This window comes from Mesitornis unicolor, unplaced genomic scaffold (genome assembly GCF_000695765.1).
Source record: "Mesitornis unicolor isolate BGI_N332 unplaced genomic scaffold, ASM69576v1 scaffold21714, whole genome shotgun sequence".
NCBI lineage: Eukaryota > Metazoa > Chordata > Aves > Mesitornithiformes > Mesitornithidae > Mesitornis > Mesitornis unicolor.
In genome coordinates, this window is record NW_010181054.1 from 1,830 (window position 1) to 28,980 (window position 27,151).

General features: G+C 43.7%; 2 protein-coding genes across 2 annotated transcripts in view; one reads left to right on the forward strand and one right to left on the reverse strand.

Moving 5' to 3' along the window:
* Positions 1 to 306: 306 nt before the first annotated feature.
* Positions 307 to 18,705, forward strand: CIT (citron rho-interacting serine/threonine kinase; the record flags this gene model as incomplete). Its single annotated transcript, XM_010183302.1, has 24 exons — positions 307 to 504; positions 984 to 1,177; positions 1,679 to 1,814; positions 2,284 to 2,388; positions 3,732 to 3,872; positions 4,042 to 4,149; positions 4,842 to 5,004; positions 5,251 to 5,415; positions 6,404 to 6,541; positions 6,818 to 6,998; positions 7,207 to 7,298; positions 7,581 to 7,685; positions 8,567 to 8,736; positions 9,732 to 9,812; positions 10,022 to 10,157; positions 11,431 to 11,570; positions 12,443 to 12,535; positions 14,785 to 14,893; positions 14,999 to 15,127; positions 15,936 to 16,016; positions 16,609 to 16,687; positions 16,803 to 16,985; positions 17,833 to 18,136; positions 18,644 to 18,705. Coding segments are annotated over 24 exons (3,255 nt in total), but the record flags the coding sequence as incomplete, so codon positions are not given.
* Positions 18,706 to 25,058: 6,353 nt separating this feature from the next.
* The window catches only part of PRKAB1 (protein kinase, AMP-activated, beta 1 non-catalytic subunit), a gene marked incomplete at its 5' end in the record, with an annotated part of 5,156 nt that continues 3,063 nt past the window's right edge, over positions 25,059 to 27,151 (reverse strand). Inside the window, 3 exons of the mRNA XM_010183303.1 lie at positions 25,059 to 25,296; positions 25,375 to 25,443; positions 25,939 to 26,072. Of these exons, the coding sequence (XP_010181605.1) occupies positions 25,219 to 25,296; positions 25,375 to 25,443; positions 25,939 to 26,072 (281 nt within the window). The remainder of the gene's footprint in view (positions 25,297 to 25,374; positions 25,444 to 25,938; positions 26,073 to 27,151) is intronic.

The window sequence follows — 27,151 nt, forward strand, 5'->3', positions numbered from 1 at the left end:
TAAGAATACAACCAGAGCCCGACTCCACATCCAGGGCTTTAGATGTGAGAGTTCTCTGAATTGCATTTCAGCATATTTATACTAAAAAGAAAAAAAAAGTTATTTTCTGTAAGAAACAAATCTCTGTTCCTAATTGAAGTACACTCATGCATAAAATCTACCATTACATTATTGCTTTTATTTAAATTTGAAAAGATTTAAAAGCTGGGTTGTATCCCTGCTTTGCAATAAATGCTTCTGTGAGAAAACACTTTTTCAGAAAACCTGTACTCACTGCCATGTAATTCAATTTCTTTTTCTTTCCAGGTGATTACGGATTTGGAGGAGCAGCTGAACCAGCTCAGTGAAGACAACGCAGAACTGAACAACCAGAATTTCTTCCTGTCCAAACAACTTGATGAGGCCACTGGGGCCAGTGATGAGGTTGTCCAGCTGCGAAGTGAAGTTGACCATCTCCGTCGGGAGATCACCGAGAGAGAAATGCAGCTTACCAGTCAGAAACAAGTAAGGCTTTATACGTCTGGATCAGGCTCTTCGGGATAGCAAGCTGATGATCTGAAAGGCACAACATGCTTTTAAATCTGGAAACTTCTAAGGAATGAATATGCTTCCAGGGGCTTAAACCATTTATCGTTTAATCCTTCCTTTCCCAGAGCAGTTGAGTGAATGGAAATTTTTTGGTATTTCCCATTGCATTTTTATGCAATTTTTGAAAGAAATTTTGCGCTCTGAAGATTCTGTAACTTAGAATTCTTCATTTTAATTTTGTGACCCTGGAAATTTCGACATTTTCCTGATGAGGTGGAACTGACATTAACGGCAATCACAAGTGAATGTATGGAAGCCTTGAAATAAATGGGTTGTGATTTACCAGCTTATGTTTGCTGCCAATTTGCATGTACTGTAATTTAAATGGTAAGGCTGAAGCTTAAAGTGCACGCTTGATGTGGGATGTGAGAATTGATAGGAGGATTTATTTTTAGACTATGGAGGCCTTGAAGACAACATGTACAATGCTGGAAGAGCAAGTAATGGACTTGGAGGCCCTGAATGATGAACTCCTGGAGAAAGAGCGTCAGTGGGAAGCATGGAGAAACGTTCTAGGGGATGAGAAGTCCCAGTTTGAATGTCGAGTTAGGGAGTTGCAGAGGATGCTGGATACTGAGAAGCAGAGCAGGTCTCTCCCCCCTCCTCCTCCTTTTATTAACTTTTATGAAAATGCTCTATAGAAGCTAGTATAAAAATTATATTTAGAGTAGGATATGGGAGTTGGAACTAAATATAAATTCTTGTGAGGTAGTTCTAAAAATGGTTTATTAGTTAATAGTCATTCACCAGTGATATTGTTCCTTTTGTTTCTTCGCAAGTGAGCGATTCACAGGGAGTGGTATTTATCACTAATTTATCAAATGTCCTGATTTATTTTCTTCTACTTTATTATATGGAAAATTGGTCTTTGCTTCTAACTGTTCCTATGGGGTCTTGCAATGTTCAGGCTGTATTTCTAGCAGGGACAGGGTTATATAATATAAAAGTGTTGCAGCAAACAGTCTGGCTTTATAAAGTAACATCTTGAATTTGAGGCAAACCCCTGAAAGAGTTATTGATGCCACTGCATGTTAGGAAGAGGTCAAGCCTAGAAAGGAGTTAGGTAACATTATTTTCCATTTTAATACAGAGTGAGAGCAGATCAGCGTATTACTGAATCTCGCCAGGTGGTAGAACTGGCTGTCAAAGAACACAAGGCAGAGATTCTAGCCCTCCAGCAAGCACTAAAGGAACAAAAACTCAAAGCTGAGAGCCTTTCTGATAAGGTAAGTAACTTTCAACCCTAGACTTTCATAATTAGATGAGATACTTTTGTAGAGGTATTACTGGCAGAAATACGGTTTTGAGCAGCTCTTCCAAGATGTTAGAGCAAATTAAAAAGACTGGAGGTCATAGAATAGAATTCTACCTTCAAGCCAAGGACTTCAGATTTCCTTTTTCAAAAGACTAAAGCAGAAAGCAGCCTCTGATGCCTGGAATGTACAGTGAAGTCCTTCGATAATATGATATCTGCATCTGAGCAATGGCATACCAAAATGTTGTTTGGTTGGTTTTCCTCCTTATAGTAAGTAAAGTTTCCTTGCTTAGTAAGGAAGAAGTTTCCTTACTTATAGAAAGTAAAGGATAATTGTATCATTTTTTAGTGTGTGCTTCGTGAAGTTGGATTTTAAGATTGTGGAACGCTATATTTATTAGTGTTCAGTGTTATTCTGACCATCTACCCTACCTGCCTAGCTCAATGACCTGGAGAAGAAGCATGCTATGTTGGAAATGAATGCACGCAGCTTGCAACAGAAGCTTGAGACAGAAAGGGAGCTCAAGCAGAGGCTTCTGGAGGAGGTAACTTCAGAATTTCATGTTATAACTTCAGAAGAGGGTTCCACCCCTTGAGGGAGAAAAGTTGTGCAATTAGTAGTGTTACATGTCCATCCTTCTTCTATATAAGTGGGGAGGTTAATAAAGTTGGAGGTTTTGGTTTTACTTAAAACTTTGCAAAGTGTGTGGCCGTGTCAGGGAGCAGTTAAAAGACTCGTCAAAGGAAGATGAGCTGGGAGCCGAGGGTGACAGCAAGTCAGGCAAGGATAGGGACCTTGCAGCCAGTAGGCACGGTCCCACAGCAGCTGAACAAGAAGTGCAGAGCAGGTTTGGTGAAGGTGATCAGGTTCTGCCAGTGTCCAGTCATCATTACAGAGGCCTGTAGTTATGAGGCCCATCCTAGGCTCTTGTCTGCAGGGCAAGGTCGGTGCCCAGGCACAGCATTCTTACAGCATAGTTCTGACCAAACCAAGTGCAAGGACCGTGGCTTAAAAACAGCTCTGAAGCTGATGTGTGAAGGCCACAGGTGAGGCTTCTCACAGCTATTTTTTCATAATTTCGCGTGGTTCCCAGAAGTCTGATCCAGGGTTACCCACCTGCACCATATCAGTGAGAATGCAGGCAGCCAGCCCTGGGGTAGTGAGGGGAGATTTTGGGGGAAGGGCAGTAGTAGTAGTTAGGGCCTTTTGGTACTTGGGGTACTGACAAGTTATCCCAGAGCTGAGAACTCCATTATGCATCACAGTGAAAGATTTCTGGCTCTTGCTTCATAATATATGAGCATTAATGGTTTTCATGCTCGAGGACGTCCTCATCGAGACAGTATAAAGCCTGAAAGAATTGGAAGTAGTTTATCATGTGCCCTTTCCTGTTGTTAGTTGGAGACAAAGATGAAAGCAATTGGACATCTTTTCCGTATATGACTACAGAGGAAGGGGTTTATCCTGGTTTATAGGAAAGATTTTTTTTTTTTCAATAACGAGATACTGAGATGGTTTCTGGTGATTTTAGAGAGAGCTTGAGAAAATGGCATCGAGAAATTTTTCCTGTGTGTGCAGTCTTATTAACAATTACTATTTTTTAAATGCTTATAAAAGCAAATAACTTGAACATGCAGTTGAAAGAAATGGTGCTGCTATAAGTGAATACAGATACACTACATAGAAGTGCTTGTTCAATCAATGTGTTCTGAAAGGAAGGAAAACTTCTAGAATATTGTAGTTTTCCAGCTTTTAAAGAACTATCTGTTTACTTTTAAGTTCCACAATGATGCTTATTTTACAAGGAGTGATAACATTTCATACCTTTTATTTGAAAACAAGCAAGCAACCCAACCAAAACACTGGCCTTTGTTTTCCTGCTAACAGCAGGCAAAGCTGCAGCAGCAAATGGATCTGCAAAAGAATCACATCTTCCGCCTAACTCAAGGTCTGCAAGAGGCTCTAGATCGAGCAGATCTTCTGAAGACTGAAAGAAGTGACCTGGAATATCAGCTGGAAAACATTCAGGTGAGGGCGATGAAACAGTGGGCAGGACTCTGTGCTCCCCATCCTAAAAGATGTGATCTACTGTTCCTGTGTGACATTTTCCTTATACTGTTTTTTAGCTCTGTTCTGCTATTGAGTTACCTGTTTTTCTATTAAGATGAAATTTCTTATGTATGTGTGTGGTTCACAGGTTCTCTATTCCCATGAAAAAGTGAAAATGGAGGGCACTATTTCTCAGCAAACCAAACTCATCGATTTCCTGCAGGCGAAGATGGACCAACCAGCGAAAAAGAAAAAGGTGGGTGAAAAAGGTTTGAGAGGCATGGAATTAAATGATGGCTTTGTGATTAGTTATGTGCTGTGTATTCATAATATTCTGTTTATCTTTCTTTGTGTAACACAAATGTGTCCTCATTTAAGAGCATTTGGAGTCACTGAACACAAACTTTACTAGGCAGAATGTGTTCTTTGTGGCTTTTCCAGTTCTGTTATGCCTACAATACTTGGGTTACAACTCAGTAGCTACACTTCAGTGAGGCTGTAGGAATAGGACATTTTAACCATAATTTATTTTTTTAATGGTAAGTCTGTATGTGTGTATGAACACTGTGTATCTAGAGTGGTTGTCTTGTAGTTACAGCATAGGATCGATTAGTCAGATGATGTGACTTGCGTCACGTCTTTGTCATAAGCCATTCTGTCATTTTGAATTAATTAACTTCATTTTAACCACGTATTTTGAGATCCTCTGTTTAGATGCTTTCGGAAACTCAAGGTGTGAGTGCTAACAGGTAATGTACGTCCCTCTTTAAATTAATCCATATCTCAACATTTTCTCTCCAGTGCCAATATGAACTAAAAATCCATCCTTACGCTTGTCAGAATTACCATTAGGCCCTCTGGCCGGACTGCCACTAGCAGTTTCACTTTGCCTAGTTTAAGCCATCTTTTACTAGGAGTTAGGAGTTGTCTGTGTGTTTCTGTTGCTAGGGCCTGTTTAGTCGGCGGAAAGAGGACCCTTCTTTACCCACACAGGTTCCCCTGCAATACAATGAGCTGAAAGTGGCACTGGAGAAGGAGAAGGCTCGTTCTGCTGAGCTGGAGGAGGCTCTACAGAAAACACGCATTGAACTCAGATCTGCTCGTGAAGAAGGTAGGGGTTAACAGAAAAGGTGAATCTGGAAGGAGACGCACGTTTTTCATCTGAAAATGTGCCTTTAATTGTGTGCCACTATAGCAGTAACATACGGTGTTTAATTCTTATCTACTGCTGTGAAGATGCAGTAGGGGTACACATTTTTCTGTGAGTTGTAACCGCTGAACGGTTGCACAGAACCACTGCTGTGAACTAGTGTTTCATATTGGTTATGTTATTCAGTGGCATTTATCTCGTCTATAGCTGCTCATCGGAAAATATCAGACCACCCTCATCCATCCACTCCAGCCACAGCCAGGCAGCAGATCATCATGTCTGCCATAGTCCGCTCACCGGAGCATCAGCCCACTCCGATCAGTTTGCTAGCCCCGCCCTCCAGTCGCAGGAAGGAATCCTCCACGCCAGAGGGTAGGTTCTTGGTGTCATTTTCTGTGATCAAAAGGATTTATGGCTGTTCCCTTAGCAGTTAATGTTTTTACTTACCTAAACTTCAGATTTGTTCTGCTGAGCAGAAAGATTCTATCAAGACCTTTTAGTAAAGGGAAAAGACTTTGGCTAGGCATAAAAGAAGATACCAGGTCAAAGATGATATTGGTATCCTATTAACTAGAAAAAGGGGATACCCTTTGATATCGTGGAGAATGGAGAGGTGAGGATCATCAGAAAAAATGAAAGGATTCCAGAGTGAATGTTGAACTCCAAGACTCTGACCTAAAGCCTCCAGCCTTTAAACCTCCAGCTGGAAAAATCCAGAGCCCACAAACTTGTCCAGCCATCACAGAGAGCTGGAGAGGCACAGGGTGCTGTGAAGATGGGTAATGTTGATGTGGGAACATGTCCCGAAGGCAGATCATGGGCAGGGAAGAGAATCGTGTTTATCAGTGAAAGACCATGCCTTGAACAGTAAGCTCTGTTCATATAGATCCACTCACAGGGGTTTTAGGTCTGCTTTAAGATCTGCTGGCACTGATGGTTAGCATGAGGGCTGCATGAAGCAAGCCTGCTGCGTATTGATTACAACAGTATAGGTGGTGAAGGGTTTGATAGCTATGAGCAAAATTGAGAGATTAGTTTAGCACAAGAATTGGAGCAGACTGGAGGCTTGAAATTTAGGTGGTTTGATCGACACAATCTTGCTACACCAAACATCAGCCATTTCAGTTATACAGTCTGTTCTCAAGCAGCACATTTTATGCATCTGTATAAGGTAATTACTGAGGTGTTAATGTAGCTTAAGATTTGCATATTGCAAAGGAAAGCAGTGTCTATGTTCAGGGGGGCTTTGACAGCAATATGAAGTCACTTTTTATTCCCTTGGCCTTAAAAGGCCATAACCTAATATAATTTTCATCCCTATCACAGTTTTCATCCTGATAATAAATATTGTCCCTTCCAGAGTACAGCCGACGCCTGAAAGAGCGAATGCATCATAATATTCCACATCGTTTTAACGTGGGGCTAAATATGAGAGCAACAAAATGTGCGGTGTGTCTTGATACTGTGCACTTTGGACGGCAAGCATCTAAATGTCTTGGTAAGCGCAGAGTGTGTGCGTGACCACAGTGTAACTGGGCGGTAGAATGAAAAGGCATCAACAATCTACAACAGATTTTCAGTGAAAGCTGAAGAAAGGACCAAGTATGAGGACTTGGAAACTAGTTGGTGCAAACATCCTACGTTAGAAAACATTTGATGCTTTAGAGTAGAAGGAGATTCTTGGAAAAGCTGAGTTTGTACATTAGAAGTTGAGACAGCTGTGTCATGATTTTTTTGTCATTTAACAGAAGTTTTTCCTCTGTCCTTTTGTCAGAATGCCAGGTGATGTGTCACCCAAAATGCTCAACTTGCTTGCCAGCTACTTGTGGACTGCCAGCAGAATATGCCACGCACTTCTCTGAAGCATTCTGCCGGGATAAAATGAATTCTCCTGGTCTGCAGCTGAAGGAGCCAAGCAGCAGTCTACGTCTTGAGGGATGGATGAAAGTGCCAAGGTATAAACATGAATCTTGGTGCCGTATCAGGTGCTGAAACATTTGGAACAGTTCCCAGTATTATTCTGGCTCTTAGAATGTGATATTCAGTATGTGCCCATTACAGTTATTTATTATCACTGTAATTTGTGTTTCTAGGAGTTGCATGCTTGTTTTATTCAGAATCCAAGCAGAAAATCCAACATGGCTTTGTGCTTATTTTCTTCAGGAATAATAAACGCGGGCAACAGGGCTGGGACAGGAAGTATATTGTCCTGGAGGGAACGAAAGTGCTCATTTATGATGCAGAAGCGAGAGAAGGTAACTTAGCATTTCTAAGAAGAACATTTTTTTTAATCTTCAGGTATTGTTTGGTGAGTTGTGAGGCTTCAAGAATTGTTACTGTTTGCTGTGGCTATACCTAATCTAGCTAATTTTTTTTGTAATAAGGCAAAGTTGTTTTTCTAGATCCTTAACAGTTTGACTAGCTGGTATGTCACAATAATGCAGTGTGTATCCGCTTCATTGTGCTCTCGCAATTATTTTCTTGCTACTTACTTATTTGTTCTTCTTTCTTAACCTGTCTCCCCACTCTCCCTGCAGCTGGACAGAGGCCCCTGGAGGAATTTGAGCTCTGCCTTCCTGATGGCGATGTAACTGTTCATGGAGCTGTAGGAGCCTCTGAACTTACCAATACAGCAAAGACAGGTGAGAATCTTATGTAGATGAGGTGAAATGGATTTCATCTGGCTTGCCATCAGTTGGCATTCTGTGTGGCTGAACAGAATTTTCTCCGTTTAACTTTCACTCTGTAACTGTGTAATTTTGAGGTTACCTCTATCTGAGTTAGATGAATAGGTCAGTCGTCTAGATTTAGTTACACATGGGTGGTTGTTTCTGTCGGAGTAGTTGAACTGTGAATAATATAATCATCAAGCCAAATGGAAGTAAATTTTAAGAGTTTTGTAAAATCCTTAAAAGCACTCGGTTTATTTAAATTTCTTCTCTCAGCGCTCTCTATCAAGTGTGAAGTGTCATAATTCATGCCACCATTGTGCTCTAACCAGAAATTCATTAACTTAGAAATACTGTGGGGTGTGTACAGTCGCTTACTATGAAAAAATGTTGTTGTTTTGATTTGTATGTATTGAATAGAACTGATGAAAAGATTATGTATGTCTTGACTTTAACATTAAAGGATACAGATTGTTAAAAACAAAGGTTTCCATAACCAATTTTTACAGATTTTTCTTGAACAGTACAGGGAAAACTTTAGTCAAGTGGCTGGTTTTGTACTTTTTTTTTCCACAATGGTGTTTCTTTCTCTTTTAATCAAAAGGCAAGAAATAATTTTTATTTAGTAGAGGCAGCATTGTATGTATGGATTGCATACGTTCAGCTAATATTGAGCTTTAAGTAGATAGCGTGTGCAGGACCTGTAAAGGAGAAACCTATGTATAAATTGCCATGGTAACACGTCATGATAAATACAACTTCTCTCCAATGAGGCTGAAAGGTGTTGATTTTAAGTCCACTGACAATATTCCAAAAACTAATCTAAGTCTTATTCTATCTATATAACATCTCAGATGTGCCATATATCCTAAAATTGGAGTCTCATCCACACACCACTTGCTGGCCTGGTAGAACACTCTACCTGTTAGCACCCAGCTTCCCTGACAAACAGCGCTGGGTCACAGCACTGGAATCAGTAGTGGCAGGTGGGAGAGTTTCCAGAGAAAAAGCTGAGGCTGATGCTGTGAGTATAAAAGTTTCATTTAATCATAAAATATTCTGGGAGGGAGCAGAGTTTTGAAAAATAATTTTTCGGTATTTGACATGCTGAGGTTTAACTGAAGGTAAGTTACTACTTCTGCCTTATGGTGTACAATATGAGTACCAGGAAATTAGTTCATTGTGAGACTTGACTCTTTACATTATAACACCCTTCTTTAGACCTGGGGAGTGTAGTAAGAGGATCTCAAAGTTATATCTCTGTAATTCCAGCAAACAGAAAAGGAAGAAAGAGCAGTTAGGGCATGGTTTAAATCCACTCTCATAATGTACCACATGGAATGAGCAAACCTTGAAAGAAAGAGAGAGAAGCAAGGAAGAAGCTCCCTCTCCTATTCTTACGAGTCAGTTTTTCTGTTTCTTGGGAAGGAGGGGTTCTGTGTATGTTCTTAGTTTAAGTTTTATTCCTGAGAAGGATAAGAGGTTAAAAAGATTTGTTTTGGTTTTGGATAGCCTTTTTCATCAGTGTTGCACTCATAACTCTCTATATTCTGATAAAGGAAGACTTGCTTCTATGGCATCGCATAGCAGAATGTCAGCTCTGGAGGTAGAGAATGTCTGACCAGCAGGAAATCTTCTCTTTTCTGAAGCTAGCATTCCTTTTGTCTCTGAGAAAAGTACATGCTCGTACCTACATTTGGACGTTTTTTAGTCCTCCTTTTAGGAAGATGTTACTGCTCCATTGCAGGATGTTGGGGGAAACAGAAAGAATAGAGACAACAATAGGTTCTGTCTGAGTTTAGTTTCATTCTGATCGGTTTGCCTGGCTGTATTTCAGGTAGAGAAAAGTTTACTAATTCTTCTGTAGGTGGTATCCATGCGCTTTTCAGCTTTCTGAGATAAAGAAATCTGTGCTAGGCTTTTTACCTGTCTGAAATGATGATCTTACATTGTTAAAATATTAATAGAGAAAGAGAGAAAGATTAACTCAACCAAAAAACCCACATTTGTCATTTGCAGAAATTGCTGGGAAACTCTCTGCTGAAGCTGGAGGGTGAAGACCGTTTGGATATAAATTGCACAATGCCCTTCAGTGACCAGGTAACGACAATGTTCAGTTGGGCCTTTTTGAGTATTGGGTATTTCATTCATGGAAATGGTATCTTAATGGCAACACGTGCAATTATAGACTTGTTTGTTGGCTTGTGTTTTCTCTTCACTGGTAAACAGCATTGTCAGGTTTGCTCCGGGAGCACTCCTTGTTCTCCTCATGTAGTGCTGCTTTTGTTTTCCTCCTGTTGTCACTGCAGGTGGTACTGGTGGGTGCAGAAGAAGGTCTCTATGCTCTGAATGTACTGAAGAATTCCTTAACGCACATCCCAGGAATGGGTGCTGTCTTCCAAATTCACCTCATCAAGGATCTGGAGAAGCTACTCATGATAGCAGGTAGAGGGCCATGTGTTACCATTTGTCCTGCAGTAAATGTGTGGTGGTTGCTCTGCACTGCTAGGAGTACTACAGTGCCAAAGGGCCAGGTTTTCCTTCAGGTCCGTTTACAGGCTTTTTTCATTTTTTTATCAGTATATTGGCAGGAATCAATAACTGTGGTTAACGCAGTGTTGTCTGAGGTTTTCTTGCAAATGAATATGTGAATGAAGGCTCAGGTAAACCTTCACATGAAAGTGATCTTTCAGTTTTCAAAGCTGGGGGAGTGAGGAACCAGAGACAAAACATTTCCAGCTTAGGGTTTAGTCATTATTTTAAGTTCAGTTTAAAGGGTTGAGCTGATCAGTGAGCATCTCTTCCCAATCACTACATAACCTTTCTTTTCAATGTAATTAACAGTTTGAGGGCTATGATGTGACCGCTGTGGCCTAGGGCCAACAGCTCCTAACCTCTCTTGCTCTAAACACTAATCCATGTAACAAAATTGCTACTTCTTTCATGATTTAAGATTCCCTTACGAAAGGAACACTGTCTTTAATCTCTCCATCTGTGGTTTTCCAGAGATAATCCTTCCTACACTGATGTAGGCATGCTGAACGTTAGGGCGTATCTTCATCTGAAAGCCCAAATTATCAAGTGTCTATCTGACATTTTGTAGGGAATGAAAAACAAATTCTCTCTCTTGTTCTGTTTGTTCTGAATTTTCCCCCTTGTAAAGATTTAAGCTGTCTGTGCTTTATTTGTTTCAGGGTAGTAGAGGAAGAAAAGCAATTGGAAAAATAAAGCCTCACACAAAATTAGGAGAAGGCTATGTTACGGTGTTGCTAGACTTCTGAGGGGAATCGGGCTTGGTCTATAATGCAATTTATTAGGGCACTTCTCAGTAATCCATTGCCAGCTCTGTTGGCACAGAGAGGCTAAAGCGCCTGGTGCTTTAAAAAGTTCTGCAGGGTAAAATAAAACTTCCTGCCTAATTTTGAATAGTGTCCTAATGAGCCCACTGTTGTGATCTACCAGACCGTAGCAACACTAATAACCCACAGAGAGAATGGTTTTCTCCCAGTGGATTTACTGCCTGTTGTGTGGATGGGTTTTTGTAAGTTTTCTGTTTCACTTTCAATAGAAATAATATGGAATGAATTCTACGTGGTACCTGGTGACTGTTACCACAGTAACAGCCTGTGATGATAAGCTGCTGCTTAGGTAACAGCACAGACTTCTGTAGAGAATAGGGAGATTTCCCTTGACAAAATGTAACCGTTTTTGTTTCCAGGAGAAGAAAGGGCTCTGTGTCTTGTTGATGTAAAGAAAGTGAAGCAATCTCTAGCCCAGTCTCACCTCCCAGCCCAGCCCGACGTCTCACCAAATGTCTTTGAGGCTGTCAAAGGATGTCACCTTTTTGCTGCTGGCAAGGTAGGGTACAGCACCCTCGTAACCTCCAGAGCACCCTTTTGACTGCACTGACTTTAATATTAATGAAATCAACATCTATATTTCACTGGCAACAAATCCAAGGTCTATATTCTCATTTTAAATCTTTCTTCAAATACAAAGAGTATAGGGGCTGAAGAAAGGAGCTGGAGACAGCATGGAGGATCAACTAGTATGAATAAACTCAGTCAAGATGACATGATGGTACAGCCTAAACTGCTACATAAGAAGAAGTACAGCACAGCGTAGTATAACTGCCTCCTCACAGCTGACTTCAATTTTGAGATTTGTAATTAGTGAATTCCATCCACTGTTTGCTCTTGAATGTCATGTAACAGCTTCCAGGCCAGCAAATTTACTTAGATGTTTGCGTCACCTGATAACGCTTGATATTTACATTAACTCCCAGTTTTAGTACGGAACACTTAGCCACAGCAAAAGTTCTCATTAACAATTACTTCTTCAGACTACTTGGATCACAAACTGAACACCGTTCATTTCAAAGTGTTGTTTAAGATAACAGTTGCAGGGTTTACAATTTAGACCTGACCTATTTGAATTTCTTATCCATTTTAATGTGACATTTTTTGTGGAAAACCTTCAAATTTTTTATTAACTTCTTTCAAGTATAAAAGAAATCATAGAAGCAGTTCAAATTCACGTTCACTTTTGAGAATGCGAGGAGACTTTTAATTATTTTACTAATTCACAACAACTACCGTATTAAAAATGTACGTGCTTATCTCTGCAAAGCTCTTTCTGTGGGAAGAGGTACTCAGATCCGTTTCACAAGCTCAGCATTAGAATTTACTCTGTATTACCATCCTGAACTATGCTTGTCATCTTCCTTACAGGTTGAGAATGGTCTTTGTATCTGTGCAGCCATGCCCAATAAAGTGGTGGTTCTGCGATACAATGAGAGCTTGAGCAAGTTCTGTATCAGAAAGGTAAGCTTAGTAATTCCCTTCAGTAGCTAAGGTAACTCACGTATTGCTTTGGAGCAAACATCTTAAACCTTTTTCCATGCATAAGAACATTTGTTTGCCAGCTAAAATGATAACAAATTGCAACGTGCGCTGACTAAAATAGGAGTAGGCAGCAATTTCCTTTAATAAGAGCTGGCATATTTGGAGAGCTACAGAACAGAACTGTGATTTTTTTGAGATACTGGACTCAGCTGTAATCATACCCTTGCTTGTTTACCAAAAAAATACTTTCTTCTTAGTTCTCCAGCAGTCTTCCCTCACTTCTGTGGTCTTTGGAGAAACCCATAACAAACCCCTCTCTCTCCTTTGTGCCTAAGGAAGCAATGGGTATCTGAATTAGTTTACTGTACCAGTGAAAGCCAAAGGGTATTTGGTGTTACTGGCTCACAGGACAGGCAGCTGTTTCCCATGCTCACCCAGATGTACGTGTACTTTCTCCTGGGCAGCAAACAAGGCAGTACGGTGTGGATCTTGTGTGGCTGTGTACACACCTCCCCTGTATGTAACCCTGCAGCACCAGCACTGTACGGTACTGGTGTGCGTACTGCCTCCTTCGGCCACGCGTGGGTACGAAAAGCAGAACTACCACAGCTCTTCTTCAGCCAGCCAACTGCAGGCAGATTGTCTTGAAGACAAGTCCAGTGAATTGTCAAATAAATTTGATATGCTCGTACACACCTCAAAAAAAACCCAAAATATTAGGGATCTCTCCTCAGAACAGAGAGTTTAAACACTGCCTGCCTTAAAATGGGCTGGTATCCAGAAACTCATCTCCTCTCCAATTTGCAAATTAAGGGATGTTCAGGTCAGACAACATACCCCTGTGAGCTTCTGCAGGTTCCTTTGAAGGCAATTTACAGCTTGACTGATGCTTTTATCCCCACTGAGTGCTACACTGGCACTGCTGTATGGAGGTGGAGTCGGCACAGTCATTCAGATGCTGGCCTCCTTGAAAGTAAAGACACGTTTCGTGGAGGAGATCTTGGCATAAACAATGTGGATGGCAGCAGAGCTGGAACGTCTAAAAGCACTGTAGCTGATACCAACTCTTGCTTACAATGGAGCAGCAGCCGGCAGGACACCCTGCAGATGTACAGTCACTGTCCTCTGCTCGTGCTGCCATTCAGCTCCACAGTGCCAAGTGCCTTCTTAACAAGGGCTTTCATGCAAAACATGCAAAGGCGTGTTTTGGAAGGCAGGTTTTCCTTATCTTCACTAATCCAGACAACTGAATTTAGATCCTAACAAGGTGGCAGCAAGCCCAGAATATACTCTTCTGTTCTGCCAACTAGATTTCCAGATAAACTAGGAATTATGCAAGGAATCTTGTCCTCAGGAGATCTGAGGATCTGTGTTGTGTCAGGCTACCCTGCAGAGCTATCCTAGCTGTTCAGTCGCAGTGCAGATCTTGGTGAACAACACATCTGTGTCATGTTGTACAAAAGGAAGGAAGATTGTGTAGGTTTGTCTTCTTTTTGCTTAAGGATCAAGCAAGCTAATTTCTTAGGTGATAACAGCAGAGATGCTTTAGGGAGCTGATTCCATCTGCTGTGATGGACACGGTGACGGACGTGCCTGCTGACACAAGTTCTGCTCTGTGGGTTATGAAGAGTTTGGGACTTCACTGGGGTCAGTCCCGCTGCAGTTGTCTTAGGATCTTCTGTCTGCCTTTTTAGCAGCTGCCTTGATTCCCGGTGACTTCCAGGCTAGGAAGTGGTTGTTCCAGCACAGCTACTCTGGACCTGGGGCAGTTTAGACGGAGAGACTTCCTAGTGCTAAGTTTGGTATTCAACCCTAACTGGTCTTACCTCATCTCCAGACACTGCTCAGATGTGCAGGCACTGGCGTGGCTCTGACCTGTTGTAAATAGGGAGCAACTCCCTGCTGCTCCAGTAAACTGAGCTGCAGAGCAGAAGACCTTCTCGAATAGTGTATTCTTCCAAAAGGAAGAGGCTCTTACTGGGGTTAGCACCTGGAGTTGAGTTGATATGCAAGTCTGTATTCAAGCAAGTATCACTTCCAACAAGACAAAACTTCTTTTTTCTAGCAAGAGTACTTTTCCATATGCTTTTGAGAGACTGTAGTGACTTTTAGGTTGCCATCTTCCCTTTTATAATGATACATGTGGCAATATATAATCTTCCAGAATAAGCAGAATCTGTAAACTGTTCTAGGGAACTAATACTGGCCCATACTTTCCTCTTTTCCAGGAGATCGAAACCTCTGAGCCTTGCAGCTGCATCCATTTGACCTCTTACAGCATCATCATTGGAACCAACAAGTTCTATGAAATTGAGATGAAGCAGTATACGCTGGAGGGTAGGAGATGTTTCCTGAGGAACACCCCAAGTGGCTCCACAGATTCATTTGGTGGGGAAAAAGAGTTGGTGCTGATCAAGCTGGTTTTCTCCACTGTCTTTGCAGAGTTTCTGGATAAAAATGACCACACTTTGGCCTCTGCTGTGTTTGCTGCTTCCACCAACAGTTTTCCAGTCAGCATCATCCAAGTGAACCCAACGGGGCAGAGGGAGGAGTATCTGCTGTGTTTCCATGGTAAGCGCTGTATGGTTGTGCAGTTGTTGCACTACACCTGCTCTCTGGTCCGTGAACTGCCAAGAAGGTACCTAAGTACCATTGTAAAGGAAAGCTGAACAGAGTTTTGCCTTTCTAGTACCTGGTAATGAGTATTTGTAGAAGCCTGTGAGTCTAAAAGCCTCTGGCAGAGTCGTGGCTGGTGTTCAGGGCATTTGCACTAAAATAACATTGCTGAGATGCTTTTGGTCAGCTTGCTTCTGGCTCTGTCTGGATCAGTTGCCAGGCATGGGCTCCTGTGCCTAAAGGGAAGGGGGTGCAGTTGATGTTAACTGCAAACAGGTGTTTGATTCTCCTGATAAAGTGTTAAGGGGTTTTCAGACTGTGGCATTCTTGACTGGATTCCGTTCAGACAGATGAGACTTTTTAATCTCCTCATGATGAAATAAGAGAGTGTTATTTTTTCATATAGCTGCTCTTGTTGGCCCTCTAGGATGGTGTCATGGAAATGCACCAAGTCTTCAAAAGCCCACTAGCAGTAATCTTGGGTGAGAAACAGTTGGAGTCTCGCAGTCTTCACAAGTGTAGATTAAATGATATCCTTGCCCTAATTGGTGTAGAGGCACCTAGAATTGCAGTATTTTTTGGTACTGAAAATACTCCTACATCCAGCCAGTTCAATGTCAATTAAAGTAATTCATGGCACTCTAGGACTTGCAAGTTAGTAAGCCCCTGCCCCTGCTAAAAAGCCCAGGGCCTTCGTCCCTTCAAAAATAAATGAATAAAGTTGAGATACATGCTCATGACATGACACTACTTTTCTTGGCAGAGTTTGGTGTCTTTGTGGATTCCTATGGAAGACGCAGTAGGACAGATGACCTGAAATGGAATCGCTTGCCCTTGGCTTTTGGTAGGTGTTGAGGGACATTCACTTGCATTATGGAAATCACTGAAACCAGGAAGCATCCCTGTGGGACAGGTACTCTTCACTCGGCGCTTCCGCTCCCTCTTCCCTCTCCCAGTTCTCCCAGAAACTAAGGAGATTTTCCCGTGATTTAAGGTCATTCTAAATCCAAGTGGTGGACCTGCTGAAGGGAAAACTAAACCTAAGTTCTTTCTTTAATGTGCCTAACTGGAGAGTGGAATTTTTAATGATGCTTGGAAGCCTCTGGAATAATCAGGAGTAGCTAATGTCAGTGTGGTTCCCTCAGGCCTTCTGCACTGCCTAATGGGACTTGGTTCAGTTAATAGTCTGCTGTCAATGCCTTTTTCGTGATACTTTGGTTAGTCAAATTCTTGAGATGCAGATAGTTTCAAAGCAACAATTCTTTAAGCTTGCATCTCCTTATTTAGTAATAGTGTCTATGTCTTATTGCAGAAAATATATTCCCTTAGTTTTCCCAAGGGTCTGTGAGGCTCTGCTGTGCTCACTGATGCTTTTTAGAAGTTTTTTAACAGAGAATTCTGTGGTTTTCTTTCCTCCCTCTGTGATGCTCCTTCAGCCTACAGGGAGCCCTATCTGTTTGTGACCCATTTCAATTCCCTTGAAGTCATTGAGATTCAGGCACGAGCTTCTCTGGGGTAAGTTGTGCTCTTGTCATTACTTTGAACATCCTGTACTGCAAGAATATGTGTACTCCCCCAAAAAAGGTACAGTGTTGTCATCATAAAGGCTTTTTCCTGCAATTTTACTCAGAACTCCTGCACGAGCCCACTTGGAGATACCAAACCCACGGTATCTAGGGCCTGCAATTTCATCGGGCGCTATCTACTTGGCCTCCTCCTACCAGGACAAATTAAGGGTGATTTGCTGTAAGGGGAATCTAGTGAAGGAGACCAACAATGAGCAGCACCACAGAGGATCTTCTGCTACACGCAGGTATGATGGAGCCTGTCTGTTACGGTCCTTGTGCATCTCGTAAGCAAAATTTGCTCCAGATGGCTTTTTCCCCCTAAATTTTGGATGCCCTTGTTCCATTCTGAGAGACAGATGCTGGCATTAGCCAGTTGTTGTAATGCTGGAACAGTGGAGTCACTGATGTTTTAAAATCCAGAAGGCAAAGAAACATGAACTTTGCGGGAATATGTGGGTAATCTCCTCCACAAATGCTTTGTGATCTTCAGCTGGTTTACTTTTATGGTGTGATACAGCTGTGGCTCAAAGCTTGGTGAGTTTAGATGCTGTCGATGTGACACTAAACATCGATTGGTTGTAACAGTTGCTAAAGCAAGAGCCCCTTCCTCTTAAATAATGAGCAGGCTGGGGAGCTGTGATGTGATCCTGTTCTGTTCAGCAAACAGTGATACCTCAGACAGGTGAATAAATACCGGAGTCTTCATAGTGCCACTGTGCATTGGAAACTGAGATTGAGGCTTGTAGCTCATCCTAACCTGGAGCTACTGAACATTTTGTGTGGGAAAAGGCCTATATCAAGTTCTAGTGTACTTTTATATGGAAAAGTCTACTGCTTCAATCTATGAAAACGAGTACGTTTGAGACCCATTGCATAGCAATTCATGAAGGCACTTTATTAGTGTCGCTCATGTACCAGGTAGTCAGCAATGAAAATATCTTTGGACTTTTCGCCTTGGCTCAGGGAGGTCTGGTGCTTTTTCACCTGAACACTGCTGGGTGTCTGGGGAAAGTTACATTTTTTGGCTGAAAGAAAATGTAACGTGAGGTTTTTGTCGCTCAGCTGTTCGCGTCCATTATTTTTGAATGACAGCAGCCCTAACAAGAGAGGTCCGCCCACATACAACGAGCACATAACCAAGCGGGTAGCATCAAGCCCAGGACCACCGGAAGGTCCAAGCCACCCTCGAGAACCAAGCACACCACATCGGTACCGCGAGGGAAGGACGGAGCTGCGGAGGGACAAGTCACCTGGGCGACCACTGGAGAGGGAGAAATCTCCAGGCCGGCTTCTGAGCACCCGCAGAGAAAGGTCCCCTGGCAGACTGTTCGACGAGAGCAGCCGAGGCCGAATGCCTGTGAGTGGTGCCAGAACTCCTCTTGCTCAAGTCAATAAGGTAAGTTCGGGGCCCAGACAACTCTCCTGTTCTTAGGAAAAGGCATGGGCTGCAGAAGGGCTGATGGTACTGTAAAGTACGAGAGCAAATCAAATATAATCCTCCCCCCGCCCCCCAACTCCTATTAAAGCAGAACAAAAACACTGTAACTCACTCACCCTGTGATCACCTTCCTTTGTAATAGTCCTGTCACTGCAAAAGCTGTGTGACTGGAATGGGCTAAAGTCCTCCAGATGTGAAAGCAAAGGTGCATTTACCAACAGAAACGAAGTTATTGAGGACTCGAAGGGGGACAATGTCTGGAGAAAGGAACGTGGGAGCCTGCTGTGTTCAGAGCAATGCTGCTAGTACTGCCTTTGTCGGTGCTTTAAGAAGTGTGTCACCTAGAAGCACGCAGCACTGGCTCAGCAGTAGCAGCAGGAGTTAGGTGATGTACTGCTGCTGGCACCTGTGCCTGTGTCAGAATAATACCTGTGACTTAAAACTGTCATCTTATTTCCCTGCCAGGTCTGGGACCAGTCTTCAGTGTAAGTCTCAGCTAGACAAAGTTACTCATCTTGACCTGCAGGAAAACAAAGGAAATGTACTGAGTATATGCACTCCATACGTCTCCTGCCCAGTTACCGAAACAGCATTGCTGGGCCAAAGCTAGCTCCGCATCGGGAGGCGTGATGCTTTTGAAGATTGTTCGCATCTCAGTTAATTTCTCTGCACTTTCCTGCACTCCTGTTTTTGCACTTTGTACTACTGTTACTCTTTCAAGCAGTTCATGAACTTTTTGTATTCACTTTAGTCCCTAGTAGTTCATCAAGGAAATTAAAATGGGACTAGAGTCCCACCCCAGGTCTTTAGTGTGGTTAGCACCACTTACCAGATAACTGAGCGTAGTTCTGAGATGTGCTGGGAATGCTGATGGCCTGGAAACAGAAGGGCCAAGGTGAGTGAGTCTTTCAATAGAAGGTGGGATTGGATATTCTCTACAGAACACAAGAAAAATTCCTTCTGATTAGTCTGTTCACCTGCCACTTCTGAAAGTTATTTTGTTCTCAAGAAAATTGCTCTAGAGCAGCTCTGATGGGGAGGGAAGAACCCTGCTTTAAGCGATCCCGTGTGCCCGGCCCTGAGACAAAGTGCGTTACCTATAAGCTACTGGGGTGTAAGACTTTATCCAGGTCTTCTGCATGACAGTTCACTGCATGCTGCTGCACCATCACTGGCTGCTCTCTCCTTTTAGGTTGCTTTGCTGAGTAGTGTATTGTACCTCACTTGTAAATTAACTGAAACCTTTAGATTACGCTGCAAAATAACTGTTAATTACTCTGGAAATTTGGCAACGAAGAGTTAACAAGCCTTATTCTATGACAAGAATTACAGTCACACTTGTGTTCTCCTCTCAGCACTGAGCGTGGCCCGTTCAGAAGCGACACCGTGGTCCTGACAGTCTCGAGGCCCCAGAGGAGAGCAGCCCAGGGCTGGCTCTCCCGTGACCTGTAACTTGTCGTACAATAAGAACCAAGGGTCACGGCACAAGAGGATACTCACAGTGAACAGCTTTAGCAGTTACTGAACACGCCTTCGCCTTCGCTTCTGCGTATCTAACCTCGAGCCATTTATTGCTTCCTATTCTCTTTTGCTGTGAACATGAAGCGGAGAGCAAATGATTTTCAAAGCAGGTTTTGACCATTCAGTCTGCAATAGCACCATTCTAAATGAACAACCATGTTCTTTACGACTGGAAAGAGCAAAACTGCATCCAATCTTCCCTTGGCCACTCTTAAACTTCTGCTAGTCCCTTGCAAGCCTGTGCTAACCTGTTCTAGAAACCCCTAAAAATTCAATTGCCTTGTCAGTGTCCTTTGGCGAGTTTCATGAATATTGTATTCCGTTCTCTTGTCTGTTGGGTTGGTTTAGATCAGATGATTTGGCAGGAAACTTGCTGATGGTTTTTGTCTCCTGGTCTGAATATTTTGAAAGGTCACCGAGATCAGTCTTTCAATCTTTGCATCTCATGGAAGATCTTCAAGACCTCAGAAACGGGCTTGTTGAGTCCTGAAAGTGTATATCTTGTGTCTTGTTCGTGAAATGCTTCCTGCTATAGAAATAGCTCAAAGGACTGTACATATTTACAAGAAACTTTATATTCGTAACAAAAGGGAAATGAATTGGTTTCTACTTTTTTATTGTAAACTGTGCGTTTTTCAACACTAGCTTTTTGTTTTAATGGTGGTTGTGGACAGCCATCTTCAGACACTGGAGGGGCCTCGGCTTCGTCCTCCTCGCTCCCATGAAGAAATATTGTAACATTAAATTGCAATTGAAGCTTGTTAGCATCAATGAGGTTTTAGGTCTCTAAACGTACAGGATTTTTCTTCATTACCTTTTTATTATTGACAAGGGAGGGAACCCGAGGGACAGTTCAACGCTCCACCTGGAAAGTATTGAACTTTGTTGTTAAACAATAACCAAATAAAACAAATAACTATCTTGACTGGCATGGTGAAATGACCGCTTCCTTCTCTCTAGAGTAACTCTCGGCCCTCCTACCATTGCCCCCAGCATTGCAGGCTGTGTAGTCCATAGGCGTCAAAGCTTCCCAAAGAGCTCACCCTGGCGATATTTAGCATCTCAATAGCTGTGATTCCCTGAACAAGTAGCGTAAGTGGCTTCACAAGAACAAGGCATGATCATATGAACTAAACCAGGTGCATTTGTCCAAGTAGTTCACTAGAGCAGCAGCCAGCTGCAAACACCTACAGCTCAGTTCTGCCCTCGAGTATTTCACTGGTGAGAGGGGTAGAGGTGAGACACGTGTGAGTATCTGGGAAAACAATCTCGCCCTGGGAAATGACCCACGCATCTTCAGCTGGAAATAAAACCATCTTAGTTAAGGATAGTGTGATCTAACGACAGGTTTGGGATTCATCCCAGCAGCGTAGCAGTAGCAGAGCCAATGAAGACATTCACTCATCCCACCGCTGGTGCTTTAAGGCCTAATAGCTGCAACTTTAAAGAAAAAAAACATTCACAACCCGAGTCAGATTGAGTACAACCTGCAGCGTTACTGTACATCTTAACTTACACCTGCTGGGAAAACTTGCTAGATCAGACTTAAATGTAAATACATCTATTTTTAACTGAACCAGTTTTTACAGGGTCTGAAGTATTCTTTCACAGGAAGAGGTTTTTAATATTCACACTGCTGCCTACAGTAACTTAATTTGTCCTCCTACTGCTCAGTGTTTTTGGTTTTGTGCACATGCCCACCCCCTTACCCCAGTGAAGGGCTGGTTGGAGGGGGTGTGGGCGGGTTACTAATAGCTCCTCTTACATTTTGGTCTACATGACATTCTTCATGAAAATGCTCTACATAACATCCAAGCTGCTTGATTTATCTATTGTGCCTACTCTCTGATGTATCTGATGAAATGCTAACTTGTTCAATGTTCATTTATTTCTATTTTACTGTGCACAAAGAATACTTATTTAAAGCTCATTGTTGCAGTCCTATGATGCATGATCAGAATTGTAACAAAACTAAAATAATCCAGAAACTGGTGGAGTAAAACAAACATTTATTTACTGAGCCTTTTGATTACCAAGAACCCTGCATCAATCCCCTGTCAGCTTGACCACCGCACGCCGTGCTGAGTGTTAGGGGGTTGGGGAGGGCAGGGAGCTCTTGTACACAGAAGGTACCGGCTTACTCGAGAGTCCCAAAAAACGACTGTAACAAGCCTCTGCATCTACCTCCAAAAAATTGTGCTCTCCTAGCAACAGCCAAGAATAAACAGCACGGCACAGCCTGAGATGTGGGTGGGCAATGTAAGTGAGCTAACAAATCCAACTCTTGATCCAGCTTTTGCCTTTGGAGGGATTTGATTCATCCCAGTACAGTAAGGGAACACGGGGCGAATAATCCAATTCATTCACTGGGCGAGCGGAAAACAACCTAGCAAAAGACATAAATGAAAATAAAGGACCCTTCTGGCCCCCAAACCCACGCCACAGCAAAGAAACCCCACCAGCCCCCCTCCTCCTCCACCAGCATCCTGCCCTGCTAAAAGAGAAAGGACCTGGAGAAGGTTGTGGCTCCTGGGAGATGCTGGAGGAGGCCGCAGGAGCCGGGGACCAGCAGACCTTGGCACCTGCCCCCCTGTTCCGGTAACCACTGCTGCAGGCCCTGGCTGGGCACAGTCTGGGCCCACACCTGGGGTTCGGAGGCAGACAAAGCTGCTTTGGGGCTGGAACAGGGAGTGGTGCTGGCTGCACACCCTGCACCAAGTGCTCTGTGCCAGCTGAGGGACAGCTAAAGGCTACAAACTGGGAAAAACCAAAACAAAACCAACCCCCCTCCCCCCAAAAAAAACCAAACCACACACCAAACAAAAACCAAACACACAACCTTTCTATACAATAGTTGGATCTATTCCACTGTACCGATGAAAAAGCCTAGAATGAGCCATGCACATGTAATTAAAAATCAATCAATCTCAAAGCCTAGCAAGAACCAATGACCCCACGGCCATAACACGCCAAGCAAAGCCAGGAGCACAGCCAGGTGCCTCCCCACAGCTCCTCCAGGCCCCCAGGCCTGTTCAGTTTGCAGCAGCTCAGGTAACCAGGAGCCCTTTTCCACCAGCAGCAGAGCACGCCACCAGAGACCCCACCATGCTGCTTTAGTGCACTAGAGCAGTCGTGGGGACCTGGCCTACCTCTGCTATGGAAGGAGAGACTGCTATTTAAGCTTCAGTTTTCTCTACAGCAGGGAGCTGACAAAGACTGGCTGTGGTCACACACTGCTCCACCAGCAGATACTGCTGCATTTAAACTTCCAGGTGTTTTTGACCGAGTTTATCCACAACAAAAGGCAGTCCTGTTACATTGGTGACCTGGAACTGTTTGAACCTGCTCTTCTGTTTCTGCTTTTGATGCATCTTGGGTTTTATTGTCCTAAAAACAACCAGGAACCTGAGCTCACCCCCCAGCAGAGCACACGGTGTGCGCTGCTCTGCAGGCGCTAGCGCTGATCGCTCCTCCCACGGCCTTCCCTGACCACACAGGTCAGCAACTTCTGCTGTTAATACACATCACAGAGCGGCCAGGCTGTCCCCTTGCCCAGTCTAATCCCCCTCCATACCCGCTGTACCTGTGCCATCACAAGCCAACCTGCAACCTCTCCTGCCAAGGAGGAGGCTTGGACAAAAAGTCAGCTTGAAGAGCAGCTGGAACACAGAGCAGGGCAATAGCAAGGTTTTCAGACCTAAGGAACTGATTGCTGGAGCCTGTAAGCAACTGGACTCCCTGTAAACTTTACTCCACACACACTTACACCTCCCTCAGCTCCTTTACCCATTAACCATGAGTGGGCAAAGTGTTTCAAGCTGCATCTATGAATGAAAAGCTTGTATGATTCACCAAGGCATAAAACTGCACTCAGGCAATCACAGGTTACAAACAAACAGCAACTCAAGGAAGCTGAGGTTACCAAAGTCGGGCAAGGTAATGACAAGGCAAGGCAACCCCTCTTCTCAAAAATGTTTTATTTGTTTCGAAGAGGCTGAAAACAAAAGCAATTCCGTATTTCAGAATACCAAATACTATCCATAGCACAGAATGAAGAAAGAGTTTTCAAAGAAAACCATTGCACTAGCCCCAGCTCTACTGAGCTACTTGGGATATTGCAACCAGGACAGCGAGCAGACCCGGGGATGGCACAAACCACCCTCCCGCTGTGGCTGGTCCCACTGAACCCTGGCTGCTGCAGCTTCTGTCCCCACTCCAACTCCTCGCTGGTGTGCAATGTGCTGTTCCCCACAGGAGAGGGACTGGTCATTGGCACAGTCACTGGCACCAAAACACAGGCAGTGGGAAGGGCCCAGCAGGTCCCCTCTGGAGCTGGTTCCTCCTCAGGCCCGAGGCACGCTGGCAGGCAGTTTTGCATTCACGTTGCGATTTTTTTTTGGATAAAATAGGCTGCGAGTAGCGAGTACAGGCAACCCAGTGCTACTATAACCACTTGGAAAACAGAGACAGAACAGAAAGTGGCAGAGACCCCCCAGCGCTGGCTGCAGAAGCACCAGGGATTTCATACCCACGGTCAACGCTGCAAGCCGGAGCGGAGGCCCAGCTCCAGCCTGGGGCACAGGAGGATGCATTGCTGCCCTGTCCAGCTCGCTGCAACCGCCTACACCAGGGGGCAAGTTTGGCCACTACGCTACAGGTGACTCACGGCCACCTTCAGCTGTTACTGAAGAACTAATCCCTAAATTGAATACATCCATTTCCTTACAGCTACCTACCTCGGCTTAAGGAAGTCCTTATCAGTGACAGCAAGGGAATTTGGTTTCAAACAGCAGATTACTGCAAGACCCATCTCTGATTTACAGAAAAATCCAGCCAGGAAAAACAAACTGTCTTGACTCGAAGTTCCACAGGGGGAAAGTTCTACTTCAGTTCTCACGAAGAGAAAACTACAGAGCTATTCACAGTGGAAACAGTGCACCCCAGTCTACCGTAAAGTGGAAATGAGCAAGTTGGTGATTGTGTTGCTGACTTGCCTAGAAAAGGCTGCTACAAAACAGTCATCGATATTCACACGTCTTACTCCAGCCACGCAAGTTTGGAACTTGCTACTGAAACAATTACGTGTTTGATGAGTTGTGAAAGCAGTAATGGGCGTGATTTTGCTGAGTGCTGAGCTCAAGCAGCATTCCAAATGAATCCTGAACTTTCCAGACTTTGGGCTGGCTTGTTGATTCCTTACAGTCTGCCTCACTGCTCAACGCCTTTAATCCTTGCCGCCCTCACGTTTTTCATTTAGATTGGTGGGATTTTAACTGAGCTGACAATGGGCACCGACACCTCTGCCATCTGTCTAGTTGCCACAAAGCTGCCATCTCCAAGAACTTCCAAGGTGGGACTGGGAAAATAAGGCAAATACAGAACTTGGAAGTCTCAGAAACACTAGGAAATGAGAGTCCGTTCGCTACAGCACAGAGCAGGAGTACATTTGGTTAAGAGAAGAGTTGTTTTTTCTGAGACTGCGCTGGCCCAGAACAATTGGTCACAAACGACTGCGATGTTCATATTGGCTTGTACAGCAAAGTAGTCACATACTTCTTCTTGTAACGATGTGTAGCACTGAGCACCATCACTCCATCCTACAGGAGACGGAAAGCGAGTTAGAAACACGGTTATTTAAAAGCTGCAAGTGCGAAGAACGCGCCCTGGCACCTCACCTTGATAGAAAGTGCATAGAGGTGGTTCAGCATGACATGGTTGGGTTCAGGGAGCAGAGCAGGATCGCACTGGGAAAAAAGAGACAGTGAGACAGCGTGAAAATAACAGAACTCACAGTTGACTCATCACAGCTGACGGGTGACAAACAGCGTCTGTAACTTGCCGTGCCCTCAGCTACCCCACACTGCTGCTTACGCTGGGGCCATCCACAAATGCAGACCAAGTTTCAGAACAACCCAAGATCCCTCCAGGGTGAAACCCTCTGCATCCTCACCGCGCTCGTGAAACAGACCTCAATTATTTCTTACGTGCTTCTGACATTTTAATAGCGTTGCAGTGGGAAGATTATGGTTTCTGAAATAGCAACCTCGTTTTCTTTTTAATTTTGAATAGAGTCAAGCAGAAAAATAAATTCACTTCAGATGGATCTATTCGGACATCTGTCAAAAGGAATTTACCAACATGGCAACTGCTCTAAGGTTGTTCCTTGCCTGTCCTCTGTCTGTACCCAGATTTTCACATCCTCAAAGCCATGACTCAGCAAAGCGAACCAATGTACTCACAGAAATGCCTGTGTCCTTATTCAGGATGACCTGCAGCAGGTGGGGAGGAAGAATAGGCGGTGATTTAAAGCGCTCCTCTGCCTTGCAAACATAGGGCTCCTGGTGGTACGGTCCTGGGGGTGAATTTGACAGCTCTGCCAGAGAGATGTTAAATATTTATCCTTAAATAGTCCGTAAGAATATCTGCTCTTTAGAGGTACATTTTTACTGGTACTCTAAGTTGATCTTCACATCCAGGTACATGCAGCCAAAAGAAAACAATGGTATGTAAGTACAAGAACTGCAGCAGCTGATTCAGTGCCAGAGGATCAGTCACTGCCCAATAAGTCTGTCTGACTCAAGCCAAGCTGTGAAGATTTGGGAGGCAAAGATCTGAGGGCCCTACTGCACACCAGAACTTCACTGTCATCTCTGCCCAGCCCTTCCCTGGCAAACAGTTCCTAGTAAAGACAGCTCTGCAGTGTTACCTCCAAGGGAAGCACTAAACCACGGTATGCACATGTGAAAGGTTGGTATTATTCTCGTGCAGGGACAGGGTAACAGAAAGCTCTTCAGAGACCACAGCAATGCAAGGAAAGTCTGTCACAGCACCTCCTGGGATGTACTCCTGGCTCCGTGCACTGTTCAAGTCTCACAAACCACACTTTCTCCACAAAAGCTTTATGGAGGGCAGAGCTGCAGAGAGCAAAACCCAGCCAAATGCACCTTCTGCCTCACAAAGGACAGCTCTCCTGAAGGAGCGAAGGGACGACTTCAACCACGGTCTCCACCTCTCCAAAGGTTTATAAAGAACAGGTGGCAAAGCTGATCTCAGAGATGACTCAAGCTAAATCTTACCTCTCTTCTGTTACACTAGGATGTGAAACTTAAGACAAAACTTTTGTGTTATTCTAAGATACAGATACTTTACACTGAACTGTGAGGATATGACATATTCCTGAGCCTGTGTCAGCAGTACTAAGATGCACCTAATTTCTACCTCTTAACGTGCAACTTCTGACCTCTTCAGCAGCATCTCCTTAGCAGAAGGTGGAATGAGGAGCACATAGGCTGCCAGCATTGGTTCAATGCTGTAAGGTAGAAACTGATCCACCGAGTGCACTAAAACCAGCAACTTCACATCACACAGGCAAACAAAGCACCCACGACTTCCTTCTGATCAGACCTACAGCGACCTGTGCTGCTGTCACAGCTTTGTGCACTCCACGCTCTT